At 39.7% G+C, this 25766-nt stretch overlaps 2 protein-coding genes across 2 annotated transcripts in view; one reads left to right on the forward strand and one right to left on the reverse strand.

Moving 5' to 3' along the window:
- MPP4 (MAGUK p55 scaffold protein 4) overlaps positions 1 to 8020 on the forward strand; it is a 69890-nt gene extending 61870 nt beyond the window's left edge. Inside the window, exons 16-19 of the mRNA XM_089670538.1 lie at positions 1031 to 1124; positions 5244 to 5352; positions 5543 to 5677; positions 7228 to 8020. Coding sequence (XP_089526664.1) covers positions 1031 to 1124; positions 5244 to 5352; positions 5543 to 5677; positions 7228 to 7413 — 524 coding nt within the window. The 3' untranslated portion in view covers positions 7414 to 8020. The remainder of the gene's footprint in view (positions 1 to 1030; positions 1125 to 5243; positions 5353 to 5542; positions 5678 to 7227) is intronic.
- A 6370-nt stretch (positions 8021 to 14390) lies between these two features.
- The window catches only part of WDR12 (WD repeat domain 12), a 37180-nt gene continuing 25804 nt past the window's right edge, over positions 14391 to 25766 (reverse strand). The window contains exons 8-13 of the mRNA XM_089670553.1: positions 25293 to 25378; positions 24887 to 25027; positions 20675 to 20780; positions 17634 to 17766; positions 16409 to 16481; positions 14391 to 15094 (exon numbers count right to left, since the gene is read on the reverse strand). Of these exons, the coding sequence (XP_089526679.1) occupies positions 15017 to 15094; positions 16409 to 16481; positions 17634 to 17766; positions 20675 to 20780; positions 24887 to 25027; positions 25293 to 25378 (617 nt within the window). The 3' untranslated portion in view covers positions 14391 to 15016. The remainder of the gene's footprint in view (positions 15095 to 16408; positions 16482 to 17633; positions 17767 to 20674; positions 20781 to 24886; positions 25028 to 25292; positions 25379 to 25766) is intronic.

Below are 25766 nucleotides of genomic sequence, written 5' to 3' on the forward strand. Positions count from 1 at the left end.
GCTGATCGCATGTACCCTCCCAAGTAAAAGAAAGACAAAACTCTCTGGCAGTATACACCAAACTGAGCATGTTCAGTGTCCCTGAGGCTGTGTTCTATCAGGAGATTAAATGGGGAACATAGAAGAAGGGGAGGATCAGAGAAGTCAGGCTCAAACATTCTTTTTACACAATGCAGAGGATTAACCCCTTAAGTTCCACAGTGAATATAACAAGCATGTTTTACTGCATATACAGACTGATTTTACTGTTGTGTGTTTAGTAACACTTTGAATGACTTGCTCATTTTGTATGTTTTATTGTGATCCCTTCTTAGCTGTTTTGTTTACATTCACTATTGTTGCCATCCATATTTCTTATTGTACATTTTGTCTTACTTTAAATAGTGAGTTAAATCTGTGTAATGTGAAAACTGCCAATAAAACGTTTGTTAAAAACTACAGAAGTACAAGATAATAGTATCAGAGGATTAACACCCTAAGTTCCACAGTGAATATAACAAGCATACTTTACTGCATATACAGACTGATTTTACTGTTGTGGGTTTAGTAACACTTTAAGGATAAACAGCCTCTAGTTTCAGTAAAACAGTAAATTTATTCTGGGCTCCATCTAGTGGCCAAATATAAGACTGCAGGCAGGACAAAACACTGAATTTCCCTGCTGGTGGCAGAACTTGCATGTACTCCAGTAGTGACTGCATAGCATTTCTCAGGGTGGATTTGCTGATGATAACAGATGTTAACCATGTCTGAATAGTCTGTTAAAACAGCCACTTGCAATGTTCATCAGAAGTCATTGTGACAGGGTGACAATGCAGAAACCATATTGGGTGATGGGGACAGATAGTTGTCACCCTTTAACAGAAAATACCTGAACAAGGACCTTCATGGCAGGACAGCCAGGTATTATTTTAATGAAAGTTTCATATTTAAAAACTAAATAACGTTTGAAGTAACATGTTAAAACGTAAGTAAGTTTTTGCTGATTGTGTTTATGTATACTTTTGTAAAAATATCTATATTTCAACAGACACTACGCGCCCTAAGAAGAGTTATGAAGAGGAAGGGCGTGAATATTTCTTTGTATCTAAAGAGATGTTTGAAAGTATGGTATATAGTCACAGGTATAGTATTTTTTTCTGATATTTACATTCTCAGATTTCAATTGTCATACAGTGGATATAAAAGTATACCCACCCCTGTAAAAATGTCAGGTTTCTGTGATGTAAAAAAATGAGACAAAGATAAATCATTTCAGAACTTTTTCCACCTTTAATGTAACCTACAAGCTGTACAACTCAGTTGAAAAACAAACTGAAATTTTTTAGGGGGGGGGGGGGAGTAAACATAAAAAACTAAAATAATGTGGTTGCATAAGTGTGCACACCCTCTTATAACTGGGGATGTATCTGTGTTCAAAATTAAGCAATCACATTCAAAATCACGTTAAATAGGAATCAGTACACAACAAGTGCCTCTGATTAACCCCAAATAAAATTCAGCTGTTCTAGTAGGTCTTTCCTGACATTTTCTTAGTGGCATCCTACAGCAAAAGCCATGGTCCACAGAGAGCTTCCAAAGCATCAGAGGGATCTCATTGTAAAAAGGTATCAGTCAGGAGAAGGGTACAAAAGATTTTCTAAAGTATTTGATATACCATAGAACACAGTGAAGACCGTCATCATCAAGTGAAGAAAATATAGCACAACAGTGACATTACCCAGAACTGGACGTCCTTTCAAAATTGATGAAAAAACGAGAAGAAAACTGGTCTGGGAGGCTGCAAAGAGGCCTACAGCAACATTCAAGGAGCTGCAGGATTATCTGGCAAGTATTGGCTGTGTGGTACATGTGACAACAATCTCCTGTATTCTCCATGTGTCTGAGCTATGGGGTAGAGTGACAAGACAGAAGCCTTTTCTTAGGAAGAAAAACATCCAAGCCCGGCTAAATTTTGCAAAAACACATCTGAAGTCTCCCAAAAATATGTGGGAAACTTTGTTATGGTCTGATGAAACCAAGGTTGAACTTTTTGGCCATAATAATAAAGATATGTTTGGCGCAAAAACAACACTGCACATCACCAGAAAAACACCATAACCACAGTGAAGCATGGTGGTGGCAGCATCATGCTTTGGGGCTGTTTTTCTTCAGCTGGAACTGGGGCCTTAGTCAAGGTAGAGGGAATTATGAACAGTTCCAAATACCAGTCAATAAATACCAGTCAAATACCAGTATTGGCACAAAACCTTCAGGCTTCTGCTAGAAAGCTGAACATTAAGAGGAACTTCATCTTTCAGAATGATGACCCAAAGCATACATTCAAATCAACAAAGTAATGGCTTCACCAGATGAAGATGAAAGTTTTGGAATGTTCCAGTCAGATCCCAGACCTGAATCCGATGGAAAATCTGTGGGGTGATCTGAAGAGGGCTGATGCCCTGCAATCTGACAGATTTGGAGTGTTTTTAAAAGGAAGAGTGGGCAAATATTGCCAAGACAAGATGTGCCATGCTGATACTCATACCCAAAAAGACTGAGTGCTGGAGTCAAATCAAAAGGTGTTTCAACAAAGTATTAGTTTAAGGGTGTGCACACTTATGCAACCTTATTTTTTTATTTTTTTATTTTTACTTCCCTCCACCTAAAAGATTTCAGTTTATTGTTCAAGTGAGTTGTACAGTTTATAGGTTACATTAAAGGTGGAAAAAGTTCTGAAATTATTTATCTTTGTCTCATTTTTTACATCACAGAAACCTGACATTTTAACAGGGGTGTGTAGACTTTTTATATCCCCTGTATACTACCCATGTCTTTCCAGCAAAAATGCATGAGTGCTTATGATGTTCCTTCCCATAAATGCACAATCCTGTTCCCTGACGATAGTAAACAGTGGAGTTGTGATTCAGGGAGCTCTTTAGTTTAAAACTATTCACACATTCCAACACTCTATTGGATCTTCTGTCTATGTTAACAACATAGGGAGATATAATAACAAACAGAAATCAGGTTTAGATGTTTTTGTTATATTGTTTGTTTATGAGGACAAATATATAGACACTGTCTGATTCCCAGACTGCACATGGAATTGATATGTAGGTATGGAGTTTGAGAAAACATGTATTTTGAGCTGTGATATATTCCCTTTGACATGAATTCCAGAAAATCCTTTCATTACATGAACTGTCAGTGTGAAGAACTCCATCTAAAAATAACAAGGTGAAAATGACAAGCCCAGTCAGAGATAAAATAACAAAATCAGCTTCCCCCGCAGTATTATTTTGCACCACTAGACAGTCTGAAGGTCAGCATTATTTAACCCACGTCCTCCATGCTGGACCCGCCCCAACCTGGTACTGCACTGCAATTGAGACTGAAGCCCTCTGTTGGCTGAAGTCACTCAGCCAGTCCATGCGGGGGAAAGATCCCGACTTCAAAGTCGGGATCCACCCCCGAGTTTGGAGCTGCACCTGGCTCAGCCTCTCGGTGAAGCGCTGAGTTCCTGAGCCAGAAGTTCCCTCCCCCTCCACAGCCCAGCACTCCAGTGAGCACTGGGGGGGCTGAGCAGACCACGGTGACTGATAGACCTGCTCAGTGCTCAGAGCGACTATGGGAACTCAGTGATCAGGGGTCATGTGATCACTGAGTTCTCACCCTTAGAGTGGGCGGGGAACAGATGCAGCATCAGTGCGATTCTGCATCTACCTAGGTGAGTATAAATAGGAGGAAAAAAAAAAAGTCCCCTACTTCTCTTCTTAAAAAATCGCTACTCCTAGAGGTTAGCGTTTTACCTGTAGAAGCATCTGTTATCCTACATGTCAATGCACATTAGATCGTTTAGAGGCATATTTTAACCCTGGAATTTAGAGGCAGAAAAAAACCTTCTGTTTTGCGTTTTTAAGAGCAGCTTTCTGGCAGTAAAAAAAATGCTAAATGTGCCTAAATGCACCTAAACACTAGTACAAAAAACACTCAAAATGAGCGTGTTTTTTTCTGCCACGAGCACGTGCACTTTTTTTAAGCCAGTGTTCATGGACCCGAAAAGTAAATATATTTTTTAGATCATTTGTGCAGCTGTCATGTGACCTTTCCCTGCTTTTTCTTGGCAGCAGGAAACGATAAGGAGGAAGAGCACAGAGCAAGTTGATGATGATAATGACATATGAGGAAGTCCGTACTAGCTTGCCATGCTAGCACGGTCACATGGAAAGTAAAAAAAAAAAAAGAAGAAAAGTCTTAATGGCAAATACAGTTGTGCTCAAAAGTTTGCATACCCTGGCAGAAATCGTGACATTTTGGCATTGATATGGAAAATATGACTGATCATGCCAAAAAATGCTCTTTTATTGAAGGATGATGATCATATGAAGCTATGTATTATCAAATAGCTGTTTGGCTCCTTTTTAAATCATAATGATAACAGAAATCACCCAAATGGCCATGATCAAAAGTTTACATACCCTGGAATGTTTGGCCTTGGTACAGACACACAAGGTGACACACATGGGTTAAAATGCCAATTAGAGGTTAATGTCCCTCATCTGCGGCTTTTTAAATTGCAATTAGTGTCCGTGTATAAATAGTCAATGAGTTTGTTAGGTCTTACGTGGAAACACTGACTAGGCTAGATACTGAGCCATGGGGATCAGAAAAGAACTGTCAAAAGTCCTGCGTAACAAGGTAATGGAACTTTATAAAGATGGAAAAGGACATAAAAAGATGCCAGGGTATGCACACTTTTGAGCACAACTGTAAAAATGCATAGTACAGCTCAGTAAAGGGTTTTACACATTATTAGTTGGTATTATTTTTGTTGAATAACGTGGATGTGAGCTATAATGACATCACTATGGAGGAGAGAAGGAGGGGGTTGTCAACCATCAATGTCTATACACCTGGAAAGATGACTCACAGGAAGGGAATGGCTTGGCTGGTGGCACCAGTTATTCAAAGGAATCCAGTGTTGCAGCAGGGACAGAAAACAATGAAGTGCAAGTGAATGGCAGGATCAACCAGGTTTTTATTATTGTATATGAAACAAGTGTGATAATGATTAAGGCAATATTTATGCAATGCAATATTACATGTAAATACATTTAAAGAACTCTTGGGTTTAAGAACACTTTAAGGTGTTTCATTGGAACTCAGACAATATTTGACAGCCTTTCAAACATTGTTAATGTTACAACTCACCCTATTTTACAAACTAGCTTTTACTCTGGTTTTTTTTTCTTCCCTTTTAGTTTTTTGGAGTATGGAGACTACAAAGGACATATGTATGGTACAAGTGCAGACACAGTGAAAGATGTTCTCGATACAGGAAAAATATGTATCATTGATTTGGAACCACAGGTTAGATTAACACTCTTCCATATATATTAGTCTACACAATATTATGCACGTAACTAAAAGTTAAATGAGTCAGAATGGTGGTTGTATTCCTAACAAAAATGTTACAGTTCTTTTTAAACTTATGGTAAGCACAAATCCGAACTCTGCAAATTGTAACACATATATTTAATTATTTTCTGCTTTGTCACAGGGTATCACTGGAGCTAGAACACATGAACTTAAACCATATGTCATATTTATTAAACCACCGAGCAGAAACTGCATGAGGCATACTCGAAGAAACGCCACCATGATCACAGACTATTTTGTCAATATGAAGTTCAAGGTAACTTTGCAGTGGCCATGTTGGCTCTAATAGGTTTTCTTAAAGTGGTAATTAGCCCCAAAACAGAAATGTTTATATTATAGCTTACCAATCCTTAATGCCTAGTTTACAGCGTATTTGAAAATGTGTGGTGGAGCCGCATCCATCCCCCAAACCCCCTCCCTCCTTTTCAAGCGGGCAGTTTTTAAGCAGTTACAGCAACAGCGATTTTTTTTCTCCTTTTTTGGGATAAAAGATTTACATAAATGAATAATAGCTGACCATTGTAAGCACCGATGTCCATGCACGCTTGATAAGAGAATGCACATTTATGATATAATTGCTCTAAAAAGCAATCATCATCTGTCTATGGGCATTTTAACACCAACAGTACTTTGAAAAAGAATCTTTTAGCTGGAAGCTGGCACAGATATAAGATGTGCATCTCTCAACAGCCTATGCCCTTTAAATGAGGCACAACACAGAACCAACGAATAACTAGTTTCCAACATTCATTTTTAATAAATTAATAAACTTCTCATTGGTTACAAAAAGAGGATACAATGTTAACAAGCTGATCTTTAATAAATCCATATTAATGCATTTCATATATAATTGGATATACAATTGACCATATACAATCCAGATGTCCATACATAATTATTGTACATTAAAATTGCTGGAATGTTTTGGGTTTTTTTTTACATTCTGCCCTGGGAGTCCACTTCACACCCAACAATGGACAAAAGTGTCCTGAAATGTGGTCCAATTGAGTAAACTGGTCCATGTATATCGTAGGTTGGCCAGTTTGCTTACACTTGTGTTTAGTGTGAACCAGTCTGATCTGTCATAATTTCTGACATGGGTCCACCAGTTTGTATCCCAGTTGCAGAGTTTTTGTTTTTCCTTGGTTTATACCTTATCAGCTATAAGGAAGAGTAGTGGGCCATTTTACCTGCTTTGGACTTTTGGAGACCAGAATGGGTGGGTAGGTATTTCAATGCCTGCTCAAAGGACTTCACTGTTTGGTTTTACCTAGAATAAAACCAATACCCTGTTCACCTCTCCAAATGTTCCCCCGGGTGCACAACTCTGCATGGCTGTGGTATGTATCATGGGATATCCTCCTCTGACTGACAGCTAGTAACACTCTGTCAGAAGCTACCATCACTGAGTTCACATCATAAAAGGAATTGCTTTGCTACACTTAGCGGAGGTGAGGCTCATTCATCTGTCCAGTACATCACCTTATAAGGTCTATCTATGTAGAAAACACTTCTGGAATGGACATCTGTGGAGGAATTATGCCGTTTCCCAACTTTGTCTCATGTGACCTTGAGTGTTCTAGGGACTCCTGCTTTGATTTCTAAATTCAGCAAAGTCAGTTAAATTATTTATAATAAAATCAGTATGTAAAATTTAGTAACCTCCATTTGGGGATTTTCACAAACACTTTGGAGGTCTATGATAATTCATGCTAGCACTAAGCATTTCTGGACTTCTGTGTTTCTAAGGTAACATTCCATTAATTTGGATTAATTTTGTTTACTCAAAAAAATGTGCCTTTTCAGGAAGAAGATTTCCAGGAGATTGAAGAGTCAGCAAAGAAAATGGAGGCGCAGTTCGGACAGTATTTTGACCAAGTGTTGATTAATGATGATCTGCAGTCAGCCTGTGTTCAACTCCTGTCCATAGTCCGCCGTGCTCAAGATGAGCCACAGTGGATTCCTGCAGCTTGGATATGTTCTGACTCTTGAAACCCCCCAAACTGTTGCTAAATATAATTATTAATAGCAATTGTATGCTTTGTATCATTTTTTTTTAAAAGCCCAGCTCCAGGAATTACCAAGCTCCAGCTCTTGGGCAGCTTGAAAAAGCTCAATACAGCATTTTTTGCTAATCTAAACTGCAGCCCATTATTTACAATGTGATTGTACACACAGGTGCATAAACAAGTGCTGCATATTCTTCAGTAAAAAAGAAGAAAAATCTGCTTTACTCTCAGTATTTTGTGCCGCTACGCTTGAATACACACAAATATGCGCACACAAGTATAAATATTTTGAATTTTCATAAATTTTGCCATAAGGAATGAAATTCTGATGCTCATAGCATGTGCAAAAGGCCTTATAGAAGACTCTTTGGGGGACTTGTCACATGTGGGCCCAATGCAAGGGTAATTTTCATGTAATTCCTGGAGTTGGGTTTTAAATCATTAGGTAAGGAATAAATCAGTTTACATAGAGATAAATATCTTTTCTTTCACAAAAACATTTTGGGCATTTTTTGCAATAGAAACAATGATAAGAAAAAAGAAGCCTATTGTATTATCTTGAATAAAGTTGATCTGAGGATTTTCTATTATTAAGTGAATTATGAACTATACATGTTGGGGGGGGGGGAGCTATTATACTGGTAAAAACTCCATAGCAGCAGTGAGCCTCACTTGCAGAATTGTATGATGAAATAATCAAAATCATGGACTTGATGAAAGCTAATCATGGATATATACGGTACAGAGTTTTTCAACAATATTTTCTTTCTTTTAGACTGTGACATTCCTGCTTGCGCCTATCTTCTTAATGCAGCAGGAAAGGGAGCACAGCAGCAGTAGCGCACCTAGCTTATTTGACACCATGGGCAAATTATTTTAACACTCACCTCCTGTATATGTCAAAATTATTTTCAATCATAATCATGAAATTAATAGTAGATTACATTATTATGTTTGAAGAAATAACTATGCTGGAGGGGGGAAACCTAAAACATTAAAGGGTTTAACTTTCATTGTTGCACACGTTAAAAGGCACATTTTTGGCCCAAAGATTATTTAAAACATCTAAAACATTATGTATTTTCTGAGAGCAAAGATCCTGTAAAAATGAAGGCTGGTAGTGGAAAAATTTAGTGTACACAAACACAATTATCAATTTTTTTCTAAAATGTAGGATGAAATTGTATTGCGTAAATAGATACTGAACATATTAAGCCATAAAATTATCTACGCCCAGGAGAAGGCAGAAAAATATTTTATCCATAGACGACACTTTAAAGCCTTTATAGCTCATCTGTTCAAATTATTAATGACTCTAGAATTATTCTTTTTTACTACGACTTGCACGACAGTGCAATTGTTGTTGGGGCATGTGTGAGCATGTATATGGGGGGGGGGGGGGCTTTTAAATTAAGGGTTTTTTTTATTTTGTAATATTTTGAGTTTTTACAAACTTAAAATTATTTTTCCAACAAGCTCCCTATGTGCTAGCATTGGAAAGGTGACAGGTCCTCTTTTCAGACCCCTAATGTCTCTGCTGGCTGAAGCTGATGTAGCACAAATTTTGCTAGATCAGCTACTAAGCCCATGATACCACTTTGGATTTGAGAACTCTGAATCAGGAAGTGCTCAGAGCTGGACACATCTGGGTTTATTCAAGAGCTTGAGGAACAGGTGTACTTCCATCTGTTTCCACTCTTCATCCTTAAAGTATTTGTTTTTGGTCCCAGGCTTCCAGAACAGGAGAGTACAGGAACCATATGGGGCAGGATCCAGACCAAGTTCTACTGGGCCACTTTAGAGTGATGAGGATCACTGGAATCTGTTCTTCCTTTACCTTGCGGAATAGTTTTGGAAGAATCCTCACTGGAGGGAATGTGTACATCAGTATGAACATAGACCAAGGTATTATCAGAGTATCCACCACAGGAGTTGGACTAGGTCACAAATCTGTCTAGTTTTTGTTGAATCTGGAGGCCATGATATCCTCATCTGGTGTTTCCCAATTCTGACAGAGGATCAGCAGACCTGCGGAGGGAGGTCAGTAAAACAATACAGTAAAACAATACTGACAGGAAGTCAGTAAAATTGATTAGGCAGTTCTACAAGCTTCCAGAAGAAAAAAAAAAAAAAGAAAGCAAGCTGCAATAGCTTGTTTTTACCCTTTGATTGATAAGACATGTGGGACACATCATTGGCTGGCAGAGGTAATAGCAGCATACATAGCGCCGACCGCCAATGCAAAGGACAGTTCTTTAGTAATCAGTAGAAAATCTCAGAAGCAAAAAGAAAAATTATTGGCGTCAGTGATGCTACTTAACATGTCCTATTCTAGACCTTCCTCCATGTGGGATCCACAGATGAAAAAAAATTACACTGCTCAAAAAAAAAAATTATAGGAGTATAGCGTCAATCTCCTGGGATATTGATCTGGTCAGTTAAGTAGCAGACAGGGTTGTTAATCAGTTACAGCTGCTTTGGTGTTAATGAAATTAACAATAAATGCACTAGATGGGCAACAATGAGACGACCCCAAAACAAAAATGGTTTTACAGGTGGAGGCCACTGACATTTTTTTTTACCTACTCATGTTTTGTTTTTCACTAGTTTTGCATTTGGCTAGGGTCAGTGTCACTACTGGTAACATGAGGTGATACCTAGACCCTACAGAGGTTGCACAGGCAGTCCAACTCCTCTAGGATCAATATGTGCCATTGCCAGATTCCAGGAAACAGGCAGTTACTCTAGGATTGCTGGACAGGGCCGTAGAAGGTCCTTAACCCATGAGCAGGACCAGTATCTGCTCCCTTGTGAAAGGAGAAACAGGATGAGCACTGCCAGAGCCCTACAAAATGACCTCCAGCAGGCCATTGGTGTGAATGTCTCTGACAAAACAATCAGAAACAGACTCCATGAGGGTGGCCTGAGGGCCCAACGTCCTCTAGTGGGCCCTGTGCTCACTGCCCGTCACCATTATGCTCGATTGGCATTTGCCATTGAACACTAGAATTGGCAGGTCTGCCACTGGCACCCTGTGCTTTTCACAGATGAGAGCAGATTCACCCCGAGCACATGTGATAGATGTGAAAAGGGTCTGGAGAAGCTGTGGAGAGCATTATACTGCCTATAACATCGTTCAGCACAACCGTTTTGGTGGTGGGTCAGGGATGGTTAGTAATGCAACTTAAAAGGTGAAACAAATATATGAGATAGACTTATTACATGCAAAGCAAGATAGTTCAAGCAATGATTTGTCATAATTGTGATGATTATGGCTTACAGCTCATGAAAATCCAAATTCACAATCTCAGAAAATTAGAATATTACATGCAATCAATAAAACAAGGATTGTACATAGAACAATATCGGACCACTGAAAAGTATAAGCATGCATATGTACTCAGTACTTGGTTTGGCACCCATTTGCAGCACTTACTGCCTCAATGCGGCGTGGCATGGAAGCTATCAGCCTGTGGTACTGTTGAGGTGTTATGGAAGACCAGGATGCTTCAATAGCGGCCTTCAGCTCTTCTGCATTGTTCGGTCTCATGTCTCATCTTTCTCTTGGCAATGCCCCATAGATTCTCAATGGGAGTCAGGCGAGTTTGCTGACCAATCAAGCACAGTAATCCTACGGTCATTGAACCAGGTGTTGGTGCTTTTGGCAGTGTGGGCAGGTACCAAGTCCTGCTGGAAAATGAAGTCAGCATCCCCATAAAGCTCGTCTATGGAAGGAAGTATGAAGTGCTCTAAAATCTCCTGGTAGATGGCTGCGTTGACCCTGGACTTAATGAAATCACAGTGGACCAACACCAGCAGATGACATGGCTCCCCAAATAAACACAGACTGTGGTAACTTCACACTGGACTTCAAGAATCTTGCAGTGTGTGCCTCTCCATTCTTCCTCCATACTCTGGGTCCTTGGTTTCCAAATGAGATGCAAATGTTGCTCTCATCAGAAAAGAGGACTTTGGACCACTGAGCAACAGACCAGGTCTGTTTTTCTTTAGCCCAGGTAAGACGCTTCTGACGTTGTTTGTTGTTCAGGAGCGCCTTGACGAGGAATACGACATTTGAAGCAGATGTCCAGGATCTTAAAATACCCAATGCACTAGCATATACAGTTAATACGTGTGAACCAGTGAGTGGAATGCACTGGCAGAAATTACATCACCAGAAAAGTCAGAGTGCCAGATGTGGACCACAGAGATACACAGACTATGCAATCAGAGCCTCTAGCGCAGTCAACAGGCCTGTAGATTCAAAATGTTGATGGAGAACATCAATTCCTGTGGGGACCAGGTACCCTGGACAGTCAGGGAACTGTAGACCCCACCCAAGCTAATCAGGCTTGTGTCTATCGGTACCACCTGCTAAGGAGAGAGAGGGAATGATCTTCAGAATTTCTGGATTATAGGGCTAAGATGGAAATTAACCATGCCAGTGAGTGGTTTGCCTTGTTGGACAGCAGTAGTGAGTAGTCCAGATAAAGGACCTGCTTGACCCACATCATGAGAATGTTGACCTGCAAGGGTTTCAAGTGGAAATGAATAAAGGAGACAGCCTCAAAAAGGAGGCTACCATGAGGCCAAGAACATTTATGCAGAAGTGAGTCATGCAATGATTGGTTGACCTGAAACTACAGCAATTGGACCTCAGAGAAGCAATCTTTTTCTGAGGAAGGAACATTTCTGCCTGGGTCCTAAGATCAGCCTCAATTACTTCAGGTGAAAAAAAATGCTGGAGGGCAGACTTTTTGCAGTTGATCACCCATCCAAAAACCTTGAAAGATTTGAATTCTCCTTAGAATCTTCAAAATCAGGACCATGGCTTAGAAATCTTTCAGCAGAAGGCAGCCCAAGCACACCACAACATGGATGCTTAGAGCTTAGCAGGGCCAACGAAGACCTGGTGCAGAGGAGAGCCCGAATGGCAAGGCAACAAATTGAAAATGTTGATCTCCCACCGAAGGTCGTCAACTGACAAGATCATGTTCTCTATTAAATTTGCCCAGTCCAGGCAGTGACTGTTTGGTACTGCCTTTGGCCACTGTGGCTACGTCCATTTGGCAGAGGGGAAAAAAAAAAAAAAAGGTTGCACCTTCATTGGGTTTCCAAGCATCTATTAACAAAATCTTTAAAGGGAGGGAACATCCACAACATGAAGAGCGAGATACATGTTAAGAACAGAAATGGCAGAATCTACTACTGGGACCATTTTCTTCATGAATTCCTTTGCCACAGGATAGAAGTTCGAGGAATAACAACTTTTCAAGATTTGGCCAATCCTTTTCCCTTGCACATGCAATTTAAATGTGCTTTGCAAAGTCTTTATAGACTTTGCCAGCTGTTTTGTTCCCACAGTTGCTGGTTTAGGCTGAGGAGATTCCGGTGCTGCCAAGCAAAGGCGGACGCTGCACAGTTGAAAACATGTTGAGTGAAGACTTAGCTTGTTTCTTATGACATGCAAGAGGTGACATTTCCCCTGTAGGATACTCTTCTGCTTCCACCTCGCCTTCCTCAATATCTTTTTCCAAAGTTAGGAGATTCAGACTCCATTCACACTTGAGCGTTGAGCTTCGAGCTGATTCACACTTGAGCATTCAGTCGCCTGTAGCAAAACACTTGTCACTCATAAAAGTACTTGTGCTACTTTTCAGGTAGATCTGAGCATTTTGTCCCCAAAGACTTGAATAGAAAAATGCCTGAACAGTGGGTATGAGCGTTTTTTCAGGCAATTTCATCTCAAGCAGCAGCTATTTCCATTGGCCACAGCAAAAACACCTAAATGAAAAAGCACCTACAATATTTGCAAATCTGCTCCAAAAATCCCTAAAAAAAAAAAAAAAAAAAAAAAAAAAAAAACACCTGAAAAACACTGGGCATTGTGAATGGAGCCTTAGGTTCATACTCCTGAACAGGATCAGGCGGTGGAGAGACTGAAGAGGTCTTCAGCGTTCCAGAACTTCATCCCTGAATGCACAGGTCCCTAATCAACTCGGTACAATTCGCAGGTCCATCCAGTTACGGCTATGTCCCTCTCGGGCGCACCACAACGGGAGTGATGTTTCTCCTATATAGCCTCATGTGCAAGGGACCTTAGAGTGAAAGTAAATTAATTGTTTCTTACACTAAAAATTATTGGCTCAGTTTGTTTTACAAATAAATCATCTAAACAAGACATTGTTCCTAAAGCTAATGATCCAATGTACTTTTAGTGTCTTCAGAGATGGAAAAGCATAGTGAACTGCTATAATTCGAACCTGTCAGTGGACTTTGTTCACATCAAACCGTTTTTTGCTCATTTACATATAGTCTATGGAAATTCAAAACCAACTTGAAGCACATCAACTGCAGGTCAAATACACCTTTCAATTAAATGATCTCAAAAGCCCCTCAAACTGATGCCATGGACAAGCCCAAAGCCGTCAACACAGGCCTAAGATTGAACTCCAGTTTGGTTCTGTTTTAAATTTGTTGTAGTGCCATCCACTTTTAAAAATAACAGAAATGAATGCTCACAGGCTTACTGTTTCAGATATCCAGTGCAGTCCATTTTCCAAGTTAAATGACACGGAGCATCTTCCAATACATTTCTTCTCAGCCCAGGCTGTCAATGACATATCTCCTGGGGTGCGTCATCAAACAGTCTGGACTTGCAGTAGTCTTAAATGGAGCAGTGCTCACACGCCATTGAGCATGTAAGTGCAGCTAAGTCAAAAGGGAGAAGGACCACCCACCATTGCCAAGGAATAGGGAAAATATAAACCAAAGGGTGTCTTAAGCTGGGGTTCCATTTTAAATAAAAGCATTTCTAATATTCCATGTACATTTTTTATAACCAGTTTCATTTTTTTTACTGTAGTATCTTAGGACAGATTTTTTGCTTTACCCTAATTACAATTTTTAATAACAATGTATTTCACACAACCTGTTAAAAAATAAACATTCACACTGGAATAAAAAGGATGTATTTTAATTTACAAAATGTAGCCGCAAATAAACATACAATTTAATTCTGTACAAATATAATGCAGTTATAAAACAATGAAGTCTAACAAGTTAATTTGCATCAGAATTTTTGTACAATTCATAAATCTCTATGCTACCACTGTAAGTCCTCATGCACACTGGATGTTTTTACAGTTGCTGTTTTTGGCTTTTGACTTTTGACATTTTTTTCTACAGCCAGTAAACCCCCCAGCATGTTATTCTATGTGTCCATGCACACAGACTGTAATCAACGTTTTTTGGCTGGAAAAAAAAAAAAAAAAAAAAAAAAAAAAAGAAAGACTAGTGGGTTTCTAGGAGTTTTTTTTAGCTGCAAAAACGTGAAAAAAAGCCGCAAACCGGTGTTTTTGGACTTTTTTTGACAGAAAAAAAAAATAGTTTTTGTTAAAAAAAGCCGCTAAAATACACAAAACGCAGAACGCCGCCGCTAATCACGGCAAAAAAACGCTAATGCAAAAACGTAAAAGAAGCTGAAAAACTCAAGTTTTTAATGCGACTTTACACAGCTAACGTTACCAGTGTTATCAAAACGCCCAGTGTGCATGGAGCCTAAATGCCTGGATAGATGTAGAGGTTCATGCTCCCACATCGGAAGGTGGTGCTGTATATCTGTAGGAGTACACTTTGTTGTCTGCTCCTCCACTTAAAATCAGCTTTAGGAAAAAAAAACAAAAATGTATTAGGCACAGTAAGCTCACAAAAAACGGTCAACAAGCAGAAACCAAATTATTACACTACAGTATACTCAAATCTGGATGCTATGGGTTGCAGCAGTATGCACATCCTCACTACATTATTTTACAGAATACTAATCTTAGGCATGTAGCAAAACATGATGTGAATATATACAGGAATGTTTAATGCACCTATAAAAAACTTTGGTATACAGCAAAACACACATGCAAACTTCTGCAGATGAAAACACCTGTCATTATTGCCAACAATGCAGTTCCATTTATTTCTGTGACTGACATAAAATGAACCAACTGGCAAGCTATGTTTACCTATCTTTAATAAGTGTGAAAACTCTCCCTCTAACCTCTGTAGCTGCAACTACTGTGAAGCATTTCATCCTGAAAAATCTTCACAGATACTCTAAAGAGGAGTTCCATTCTGAACAGCTAACAGCATCAGTGAGGTCCCTGCTGCCAAAGAAAGGGATGATATGCTGCAATTTCAGTTCTTCTGCTGTAAACTTGAGGATGAATTTCTCCACAGTGCCTGCAGCTACAGAGGTCAGTGAGGTCCTATTTAAAGATCATTTACTGAGTATTAAAAATGTATCAGAATGTTCATAACCTGGTAACAGGTTAATTTAAAATGTACCTCTTTCAAAACCTAAAAACAAGCTTTTTTTTTTGGAAAAATTTACAATGCAAGCTCGTTCAGATGGGTGATTTAGCCAATCCTCCGTGCAGGCAGCCCATAGAAGTTGTTGCAAGGGCTGCATGGACACAGTTTGACATACAAGCAGGAGCACGGACCTAATGTTTAGACACGGACCTATATGTTTAGACACATAGGCTGTCAGTGGCTTTGCAATGAGGACTGAATTAATCGCCCCATGTGTACGAGTCTGAAAACAAATGAAAAAATTAAGGGTTAATTCACAATAGATGCAGTCCAGTGCATTTTTTTTCTGCATCAAAAATTCATGCACAGTGATTTCCATGTATTCCAATGTCCCTAGTTCACACCAGTGCAGTCAGTTCCAGTCCGTTTCCGGTGCAGAAAAAAAAAAAAAAAAAAAAAAAAAAAAAAAAAAGTAGAACATGCTGCATTTTTCTGCACATAACTGTACTGGAACATAGCAAACTGCATCAAAGCTGCACTGGAATGGAGTGTGGTGTGAATTGTAAGCAGGAACGTATCCAGAATGCATTTTTTTGTGGTGTGAACTGGCCCTAAAAGATACTATTGTAAAACCGGATCACACAGGAAAACTATAAAGCGTGTACTGATCTTACCCCAGTTTCTGTCCAGTCGACACTGAGAACCTTATCTTCATGAGCAGCTAAATCATAAAGAGGAGCTTTACAACTGAAAGAACAAGACAGGGATTTTATTCTTTTTAAATTAGGATTCTTGAGAACACATTACTGAATACATTTTTCAGTATCATACCAAGACAAAAGAAAAATCATCTGAGTTATATATCATTGAGACAACCCTATCAAAAACTGCATGGAGTCATTCAACATCACTGTTCAAGCATGTCCATTAATAAGCAGTCCCTTTTTTACTATCTATCTATCTAGTGCCTTTTCCAAAATGGAATGCCAAGGGAAGCCTATGTAAAGCTTTCTTTTAAAGAAAAGGCTGCCTTCTGACCTCCTCTACCTGCATTACAAATGCACTTCAGTGGGGCATGCTGCATTCAAAGAAATTTAATAAAATGTAATGTAAATGAAATTCAGCGTCTGAAGTGTCATTTACACTACTCTATTGTAGTCAACTAATCTACTGACCCATGTTTAAAAAGGCTAAAAAAAAAAAAACAAAAAACACAAACACCCATCTACATAAGCCCTTACTAAGCAACACAGAAACAAGTGAAATAGGTATCACTAAATATATGAATTTGTTTCAGCCCCAGTTTTGCATATGAGATTGGCTTTATCAGTTGCATAAGTTTATGGTCTTAAAGGTTGTCCTGCTCCTGGCTATCAGTCCTGACAACACAAGTTTGTAAGCAGTGAGATTCACCACTCCCCATTGCAGCTCCATGCAGACCTTGTTATCATTATGGCACCCAGCAGGTAGGTAGAGATAAACGTTTAGCATTCCAAAATGGTGTCACATGACTTTGTAAGGGAAGTGTATAAAAGAAGCACTTCCTGAAGCTGCCAGCTCAGGTGACAACCTGGTTTGAGGTCTACATGGAGCTGCAAGCCTGTCAGTGGTGGATTTTTTTTTTCTGTGGCTTGAGGTGGTGGTGCTGGCAACACACATGTGCCACCAGTTTAGTTTGAACCTTATGATCCATTTGCCAACTATAGGATATAGCTACTAAATAATAAAAGTATGAAATACAAATGTAACTGCGTCCATGGGTCTGTCATTTGTTTACCTACTGTAACCCACTGTACTCTGACATGTAAAATACTGCTGACTGGCTACCATCACAATGTATATTACATCTTTACTTCTAGATTGGGGTTACTGTCTGGGAAGTCAAGCAGCCAAACATACCTTCTGGTGTCCCAAAGTTTCACTATGTTATCAAGAGATCCAGACACAAGTTGCTGTTCATTAGTTGGTGACCATTTTACCGCAGTAACCCACCCTGTGTGTGACGTCAAAGAGAGCAAAACCAGAGAACCATCTGCAAAAGAAAACTATATATATGAGCAACTCCCAATGCTCTCTGCATCATATCTTTACGGGCACACAACAGATTCCGTTTTTATTAATGTCTATACAAAGTCATATAAACAAATCACTCAGCTCATACTACCTGTTTCTTACAGAATGTATTTGTGCTTTTTTGTATATAGACAAAAAAGTATTAAAAAAACAAAAAAAAAAAACAAAAAAAAAAAAAAAAACACACCCCAAAAAACGAACTTACAAGATAAGCCTTTAAATATATTTTAATCTAAGGAAAGAATGACAAAAAAAGTGGGCGGTGGAGGGCTGCACACCAAAACACTGAGCATTCTTTCACCAGGTTTTAGCCCAAATGTCTCCTCCAGATAGAGGAAACAATGACTGACCAGTTCTGCAGAAAGACTTCCATTCAAAGGGGTTTTCATGGTGATGCGTTTCCAGCTACTGGTGGAGCATGTGCCCATATCATGTATTGTCCTGAACGATGATTTTGGGGGAAAAAAAAAACCCTACCTAAATTCCTCTTATACTCTCCTAAATCCATGGTCTCATGCATTCGGGTCCCAAGCCTATTCCCTTCTTCCATGCACAGGAGGTATGATTCTTTTTTCAGGTGACCACGTTATTACCCATATAATGTGGAAACGCCAAATGGCTGCCCAGCGCCTAGGTCTTTTCAGGATTCAAAAGACAGTCTGCAGGCAATTAGATCAATGTGAGGGGACTAGCCAGCATGGGCACGTTTGCAGCACTGGATTACTGGTACCCCACTCAAATAAGTAAAACACTGCTTCATCAGGCACCATCTGGTGTCGGTGTAGTTTGTTTTATTAAATGCACTTTGAATGTTCCAGTTTCCCCCTTATATTCTATTTGAAAGTGATGACATATACTAAGACCTCTGAATTTCACAGTGAAGAGTGCATGCCTTTGTATAGGTTACATGGATATGTAGATGGACGCACACCCGACATTAACTTTGGATAGGGGAGGAGTGCCACAGAGCTTGACCTGGCATACAGTGCACTTAATATAGCACATACAGTAGGTTGGTAAGAAGGCTCCAGTGTACATAGGGGGTGTTTACACAAAAATGCAGTATGTGCAGACATCTTGAAAGATAATTATCCTATTATGTCACTTTGATTTATATTTCATAGTGCACTGCACAGAGAAAAGTCACGGAATGTTTATTATGGCAACTACAAATTAGCAAAATATTCTTGCAGTCAATCGGTCATTATGAAAAAATTAAAATCACACAGCCAACACCGGGACATTTTTAGGATCATTAACCCCAACCCCCCCAAAAAACAAAACAAAAAAAACAGCAAAATGTTCTAGGATTAAACTTGTAGAAAACAGTATATTGCCACAAAGGGTCTTTGTCTCTGGTATGCAGATTTTCACCATCTCCTATGGTCAAGAGCCTCCCTTAGGTAACATCCACATGTGATGCCAAGTCTGCATGACTGAACATGCAAATGTGACCTGCCTAGGAATGGCCACCCTTTAAAGCATTTTGATATTTGTAATACTCCTACCAAGAACCAGCCCACAGCTTGCATTAGGGCTCAGGCCTCTTGAGAGGAGTCCTAAGGCAGGGAGTATAAATGTTTTCAGGAAGCTATGTACAGCACCCTGCTGGCTGCTCCCACCAGCAATAATCTAGCTGCATTACACAGAGAAACACAAAGGCTTAGCGATGACATCACTGGGCCTAAAATAGGGTATGTAGTAAAAAATGGAAGTTTGATTTAAAAATATATGTCTTTATCAAGTTGATGAGAAGGGAAGGCAAAATTCAAGTACTATTCAAATCAAAGCACTGTAGCTCAAAAACAGTGTTGGGAGAGATTTTCATTCCACATTAACCACTTGCCCTCCTGAGCATTCCCCCCCCCCCCCCCTTCCTGACCAGGCCATTTTTTGCATAATGGCGCTGCGTTACTTTAACTGATAATTGCGCGGTCATGCACCCAAATGCAATTTACGGCCTTTTTTCCCCCCAAAAAAATTTGATCTTTCGGTGGTATTTGATCACCTGTGTGTTTATTTTTTGCGCTATAAAAAAACAAAAAACAAAAACACTACAATTTTGAGGAAAAAAAAAAATCTATATTTTTGACTTTTTGCTATTAAACATGTCCAGTAAACAAATTAAAAAAAAATTTATTTCGTCAAATTTTAGGCCACAAATGTATTCCGCTACGTCTTTGCTAAAAAAGAAAATCCCAAAATGTGTAAATTAATTGGTTTATGTAAAAGTTATAGCATTTACAAATGGCGGTATATATACACTGGGATTTTTTTTAATAGTAATGGCGGCGATCAGCGACTTATAGCGGGACTGCGGCAGGCATTCTGACACTGGGGGGAACTGACTTGGTATCACTGACATCCCTAGTGACACCAATACAAAGGTCAGTACTAAAAAGAAAAAAAAAAAAAAGAAAAGAAAAGCACTGACACTGTACTAATGGCACTGGGCAGGAAGAGGTTAACATGAGGGGCGATCAAATGGTTAACTGTGTGGTGTTTTATTTGTGTGTCTGCATCACTGTAAGCACACTGCTTTGCATGGCTGTGCTATGCAGTGCGCACGAGCTGACAGGTAGGAGAACTATTTTGTTTAGAAACAGTTCTCCTCCCGTCAGAAATGCTCGGCAATCGCCGGCGAGTAATCACCGGCCAGGATCCGGTGATTGACAGCCGCGGCAAATGCAAACACACACGCACAAGATTTTGCTCACCCGTGCCGCCCTGTAGCAGTATTTCTGCTATAAGGCAGTCGGGAAGAGGTTAACAATACTGCTCAATGGTTTACAAGCTAAGTTGCCTTTTCATTTGCTTGCCTAGAGAACTAATTAACATGATCTCCCATTTGTGTTGTGGTGGCTTACCTTTAGTCCGTGGATCCCAAAGTCGGATATGTCTGTCAGTACTTCCAGATGCAAGACGTCTGCACAGTGGCGAGTAAGAGATGCAGTTAAATACTTTATTTCCTGTCTGGAAGATGTATTACAAATGTTACTTTAATTGTACCTTCCTGTACCAAAATTTATAAAAAGCAAATCAAAAGTAAAGCTATTTTTAGATATGGATAGAGAAGGAACTAGTTATACCCCTCATCATTTTTTTTTTGTCTTGTTGGGAAGTTTCCTTCACTTCCACTTCTTCAGAAGCAACAGAAATAGAGAGAACATCTCCAACAGAGATCCCCTCTTAGAGAATTTTCTTAGGAACAAGTGACAACACTGGAAGATTTACCCTCTACCTTTTCTGGCAACAGCCCAAAACTGGATCTAACCCTTTCTTATCCAGGTATCACAAGATGCTTGTACCAACCTTAATAGTGAGGCCTGCTGGAATACATATGAGGAACTTTTGAATTTAAACTTTACTATTTTTAAATTAAATTTTTTTAACTTAAAAGTAAAATAAAAACAACAGAGTCTACTCAACACATGTGTGCTCCACCTGCAAAGAAAGTCTAATATTATGCAGTTCCAAAACATGAAGAAAAGCAAGCAAATGTGCTCCACCCAAAACTGTAGGTTCACTGGTGCTCCATGTAGAGTGGAAATGCCAGATTCCTGTGCACACCCTTCGGACAGCACAAACTCACCAGAAAAGTTGGACCTTTATTGCAATACAAAAGGTCAGACATGCTTAAGCAGGATGTGGGGGAAAATCCTCCCCTCCCCCAGAGCTCCTGAAGAAGCCTATTGGTGAAATGCATTTGGCCGGATCTGATCGGCTTTGACTTCACTTGCAGTCTGCTGAAAGTCTGGCGGAACCAGGGTGGAACGCACGCTGGCACCTGTGACAGCTGAGTGGAGCGGCTGCGATCCTTATATACAATAGAGCTGTCTATCTGTGCCGAAATTCTTGTAGACACCAACAAATGCAAGTGCATTGGTTTTATTACTTTAAAAACTTACCTACCGGGCACTTTTACCCCCTTCATGCCCAGGCCAATTTTAACCTTTCAGCGCTGTTGCACTTTGATTGACAATTGCGCAGTCATGCAACAGTGTAGCCATATGACATTTTTATAATTTTTTTCACACAAATAGAGCTTTCTTTTGGTGGTATTTAATCACTGCTGGGTGGTTTTTCTTTTTTTGCACTATAAACAAAAAAAAGAACATTTTGCAAACAGGTAAAATTTTTCTCCTTCACTGATGTGCATTGATGAAGCTGCACCAATAGGCAGCACTGATGGGCACTGATAGGCTGCATTGATGAGGTGGCACTGATGAGGCAGCACTGGTGGGCATTGATGATGCTGTACTGATAGGAGGCACTGACAGGCAGCGATGACTGGCGGCACTGATGGGTGTAACTGCAGGGCACTGATCATCAGTGCCGATCTGCTCTGTGCTGTTTGCCGGTTATCGGCAGTACTTTCCTCGCGTTGTGACAGCATGAAGAAAGTGCTGTCGATAACCGGCAACAGTATTTACTCCGTGATCTGCTGGGTCATTGGACACAGCTGATCAAGTGGTAAAAGGCCACTGTGATTGGCCTTTTCCTCATCACGTGATCAGCTGTGTTCGTAGGGCACAGCGATCATGGAGATCGCCGGTGGCAAGCAGGAGGGCGCATTCTGGGAGGATGTCATATGGCACTCTCCCAGAAGTGAACAACCGCGCTATAGCCATCATTTGGCTATAGCACGGTTAGTGCGTGGTTAATAGAAGAAGAAGGTTTTAATGGTTTTAAGCAATGATTTCCTTTCCATTTCCTCTTTCTGTCCTGTGAGTGGCGCTTATAAATAAGCCTTGGGGAGAGCAGGATTACCCCCTATAAAAACCTTACTTAAGCGTGTTTGACCTTTGTATTGCAATAAAGGTCCAACTTTTCTGGTGAGTTTGTGTTGTCCAAAGGGTGTGCACAGGAATCTGGTATTTTCACTTTAAAAGGAGCACCAGTGAACCTACAGTTTTGGGCAGAGCACATTTGCTTGATTTTCTTCACATTTTGGAACTGCATAATATTGGACTTACTTTGCAGGTGGAGCAGACATATGTTGAGTGGACTCGGTTGTCAGATTTTATTTTTTAAGCTTTTTATAATTAATATTTTTTTTTAACTGCATGTTATTCAGTGGGATTTTGGTAAGACAAGTTTATGGTCTTCACTTTCTCACAATTGGGGCTCAGAGTAAATGGGTTAAAAATTATGCTGGCCATCATTTAACCAGGAGAACTATTGACATTTCGTAATGGAAAAATACTGCAGGGACAACTCTGGATTAAAAGTATTGCAACAAAAACTACTTTAATTATTAAAGTGCTATTCATAATTTATATTATACTTGGTTGGAGTTTTGCTTTAACCCTGTCGCTGCCAGGCCCTGCGCTCCACTTTTAACTTAGGTGGACAGGCCATTATTGCAATTTTTCCATAGTTTTCTATTTTTCCCTTACAGCTTTCAGAGTTTGGGAAAGACCACCTAAACCATACTTTTTGTGAGCATAGGACCAGTAGAATAAAAAAAAAAAAAAAAAAAAAAAAAAAAGCTACTGATTTTTTTTTAGGCCCTGTGATATTTTCCACCAATGTAATGATTTCTCTGCCTAAAGTACACAAAAATCCTTATTCACGGACACAAATACAGCAAAACTTACAAAACTCCTGATAAATTCCTACTAAATATAAAAGCAAAACTGTATTAAGTTAATAAACGATATATATAATTGGACATTTTAAATTGTGCCTTTTTGTGAAATGGTGAAAACTGAAGGTGTGCAACACTGTAGATAAACACAATTTACTCTAAAAATCTGAGGTTACTATTTTCCCTCACAGCTTCAGAAAAGACCCCCACAAACCATATATTTTCTGAAAGAACCTAACCTTTATAATAAATAAAAGTGCTACTGATTTTTTTTTTTTAGGACCTACAATAGTTGCGCAAAATGTTTATCAAATCCCTAATTTCACTAAAAATGCACTAAAATCATTATTAGCGGAAAAAAAAAAAAAAAACCACAACATACTTTACAAAATTCATGCTAAATTCTTTTGTTCACAAGGGGTGTACTAAAGAGTATGCCCGTGGGAGGGCCATGTCTACCTGCACAGGGATGGCCAGGTGTTCAATGCCGGCAGTCCTGTTCATGTCAATTGGGTTGCAGCAGCTGCTGGGACACAGCTGCTGCTCCCAGCCTGATACATTCTTGTGGGTGTGGGTGCATGGCACTGACAGTTGAGATCAGGAGCATGCAGCTGGACGCATATGGATGTCAAATTGGGAGCAGCAACTGTGTCCGAGCACAGCCGCTGCATCCCAAAATACATCAATGGAACTTCTTGCATGGGGATGCACGGAACACCTAGGCATCGCCATGAAGGCAAAAACGGCCTCGCAGCGGCATATGTTGTAGTATGCCTTTTGTGAACAAGGCTGAAGCAAATGAATGGGCTGCTGTGCTGCTTGTCCCGCACGGACTTTGACGGTTTCTGTGCGGTTCCCTCACCCACAAGTGGTGCAGGATGAGATGCATGCGGGTGCCAATCAGAATGAGAGAAATTTTGTTCAGAGGTGTCTGTTGAACAGTTTTGGTATAAGATCATGGTCACTGAAATTACCATGAGCTTATACCAGAGGAGGAACGGAGGTCCGTACGTCGCACGGACTTGGCCAGCTGGAAGCAATGCTGAAGGTCTGTACACCATACGGAACAGGCAGGGAAAGGGTTAAAAGCTTAACACAATAATATTTAAAGTTCCAACTACAAAGCTCCAGGGAACTAGAAGGCACTCTTAAACAATTTGTCCTTTCAGCCTGTTGTCCAATCTTTTCATTCCAGCAAACACAGCTCAAATACTTGTTCCATGACTTCACAAGTCAAGGTATGAGGACAAAATGTCTATACTGTCTATACCCCCTCCCTCCTAGATTGTAAGCTCCAAGGAGCAGGGCCCTCCAACTCCTCGTGTATTGTATTGTTACTGTATTGTCTCATGTACTGTCCCCCACTATAATGTACAGCGCTGAGCAAACTTTGGCGCTATATAAATTCTGCATAATAATAATAATACTGTCTCTATACTGGTACTGCTACCATTAAAATGAAAGCAGCTTCCTGTTTAACTGTTCTTACCAGAGTGGCTTTGGCGTCTCCAGCTTCAACATCCCAAATCTTGATCATGTGATCCCATGATGCAGTGCAGATCTCATCAGTATCAGACCATAATACAGAGGAAACCGCTTCATTGTGGCCAGAAAGGGTGACTAAGGGAGTCTGAAAGAAATACGCCCAGATCAGTGCCGAAAAGTGCAAATTGTTCCAAACTGAGACTAAAGAAATGTTCGTTCCCTCAGAAAATGTCTTATATTATTATTGTTACTTTTTCTTCTCTTTGAGGCACAAACAAAAGATAATACATCCATACAAGACTTTACTAGTTTTCAACACATATTGTTCCCTGACTAGAAGCATGGCATCCTTTAGTACTTGATGATTACAACCAGCAGTCATTAATATTTGCCCACTTCCACACACTTACTCTTGTTAGGCCAAGCTGTTCGGTTTTTTGCTTCTTTCTTGGGCGGTTTGTGTTCTCCTCTGTTTCATCTTCTTCATCTGTGGGGACTGTAATAAAAATATTCATCATCTATAAACATGTGACCCAATCATTATGTGGAATACTTGCAAACCGCATTATCAAATGAAATACCTTGAACCATTTTACATCATATATATATATATATATATATATATATAAACAGATATATGTTAAACAGTTGTGACACTTGCATTGGCCGTACAGAGGAATTGGATCATTGAGAATAGTTTAAAAAAAAAAAAAAAAAAAGAGAAAAAAAAAAAGATCACTGAAGCTCCTTCTCACCAAACATGAAAACCCCTCTATTCTGTTCATGTTAGAAAGTCTACCAAACAGCTCATCCACTCCCTCATCATATCACGACTGGACTACTGCAACTCCCTCCTCACTGGCCTGCCTCGCCACAGGCTATCC

This window comes from Staurois parvus, unplaced genomic scaffold (assembly GCF_062004578.1).
Source record: "Staurois parvus isolate SC_StPar_1 unplaced genomic scaffold, SC_StPar_1.0 ptg000011l, whole genome shotgun sequence".
Taxonomy (NCBI): Eukaryota; Metazoa; Chordata; class Amphibia; order Anura; family Ranidae; genus Staurois; species Staurois parvus.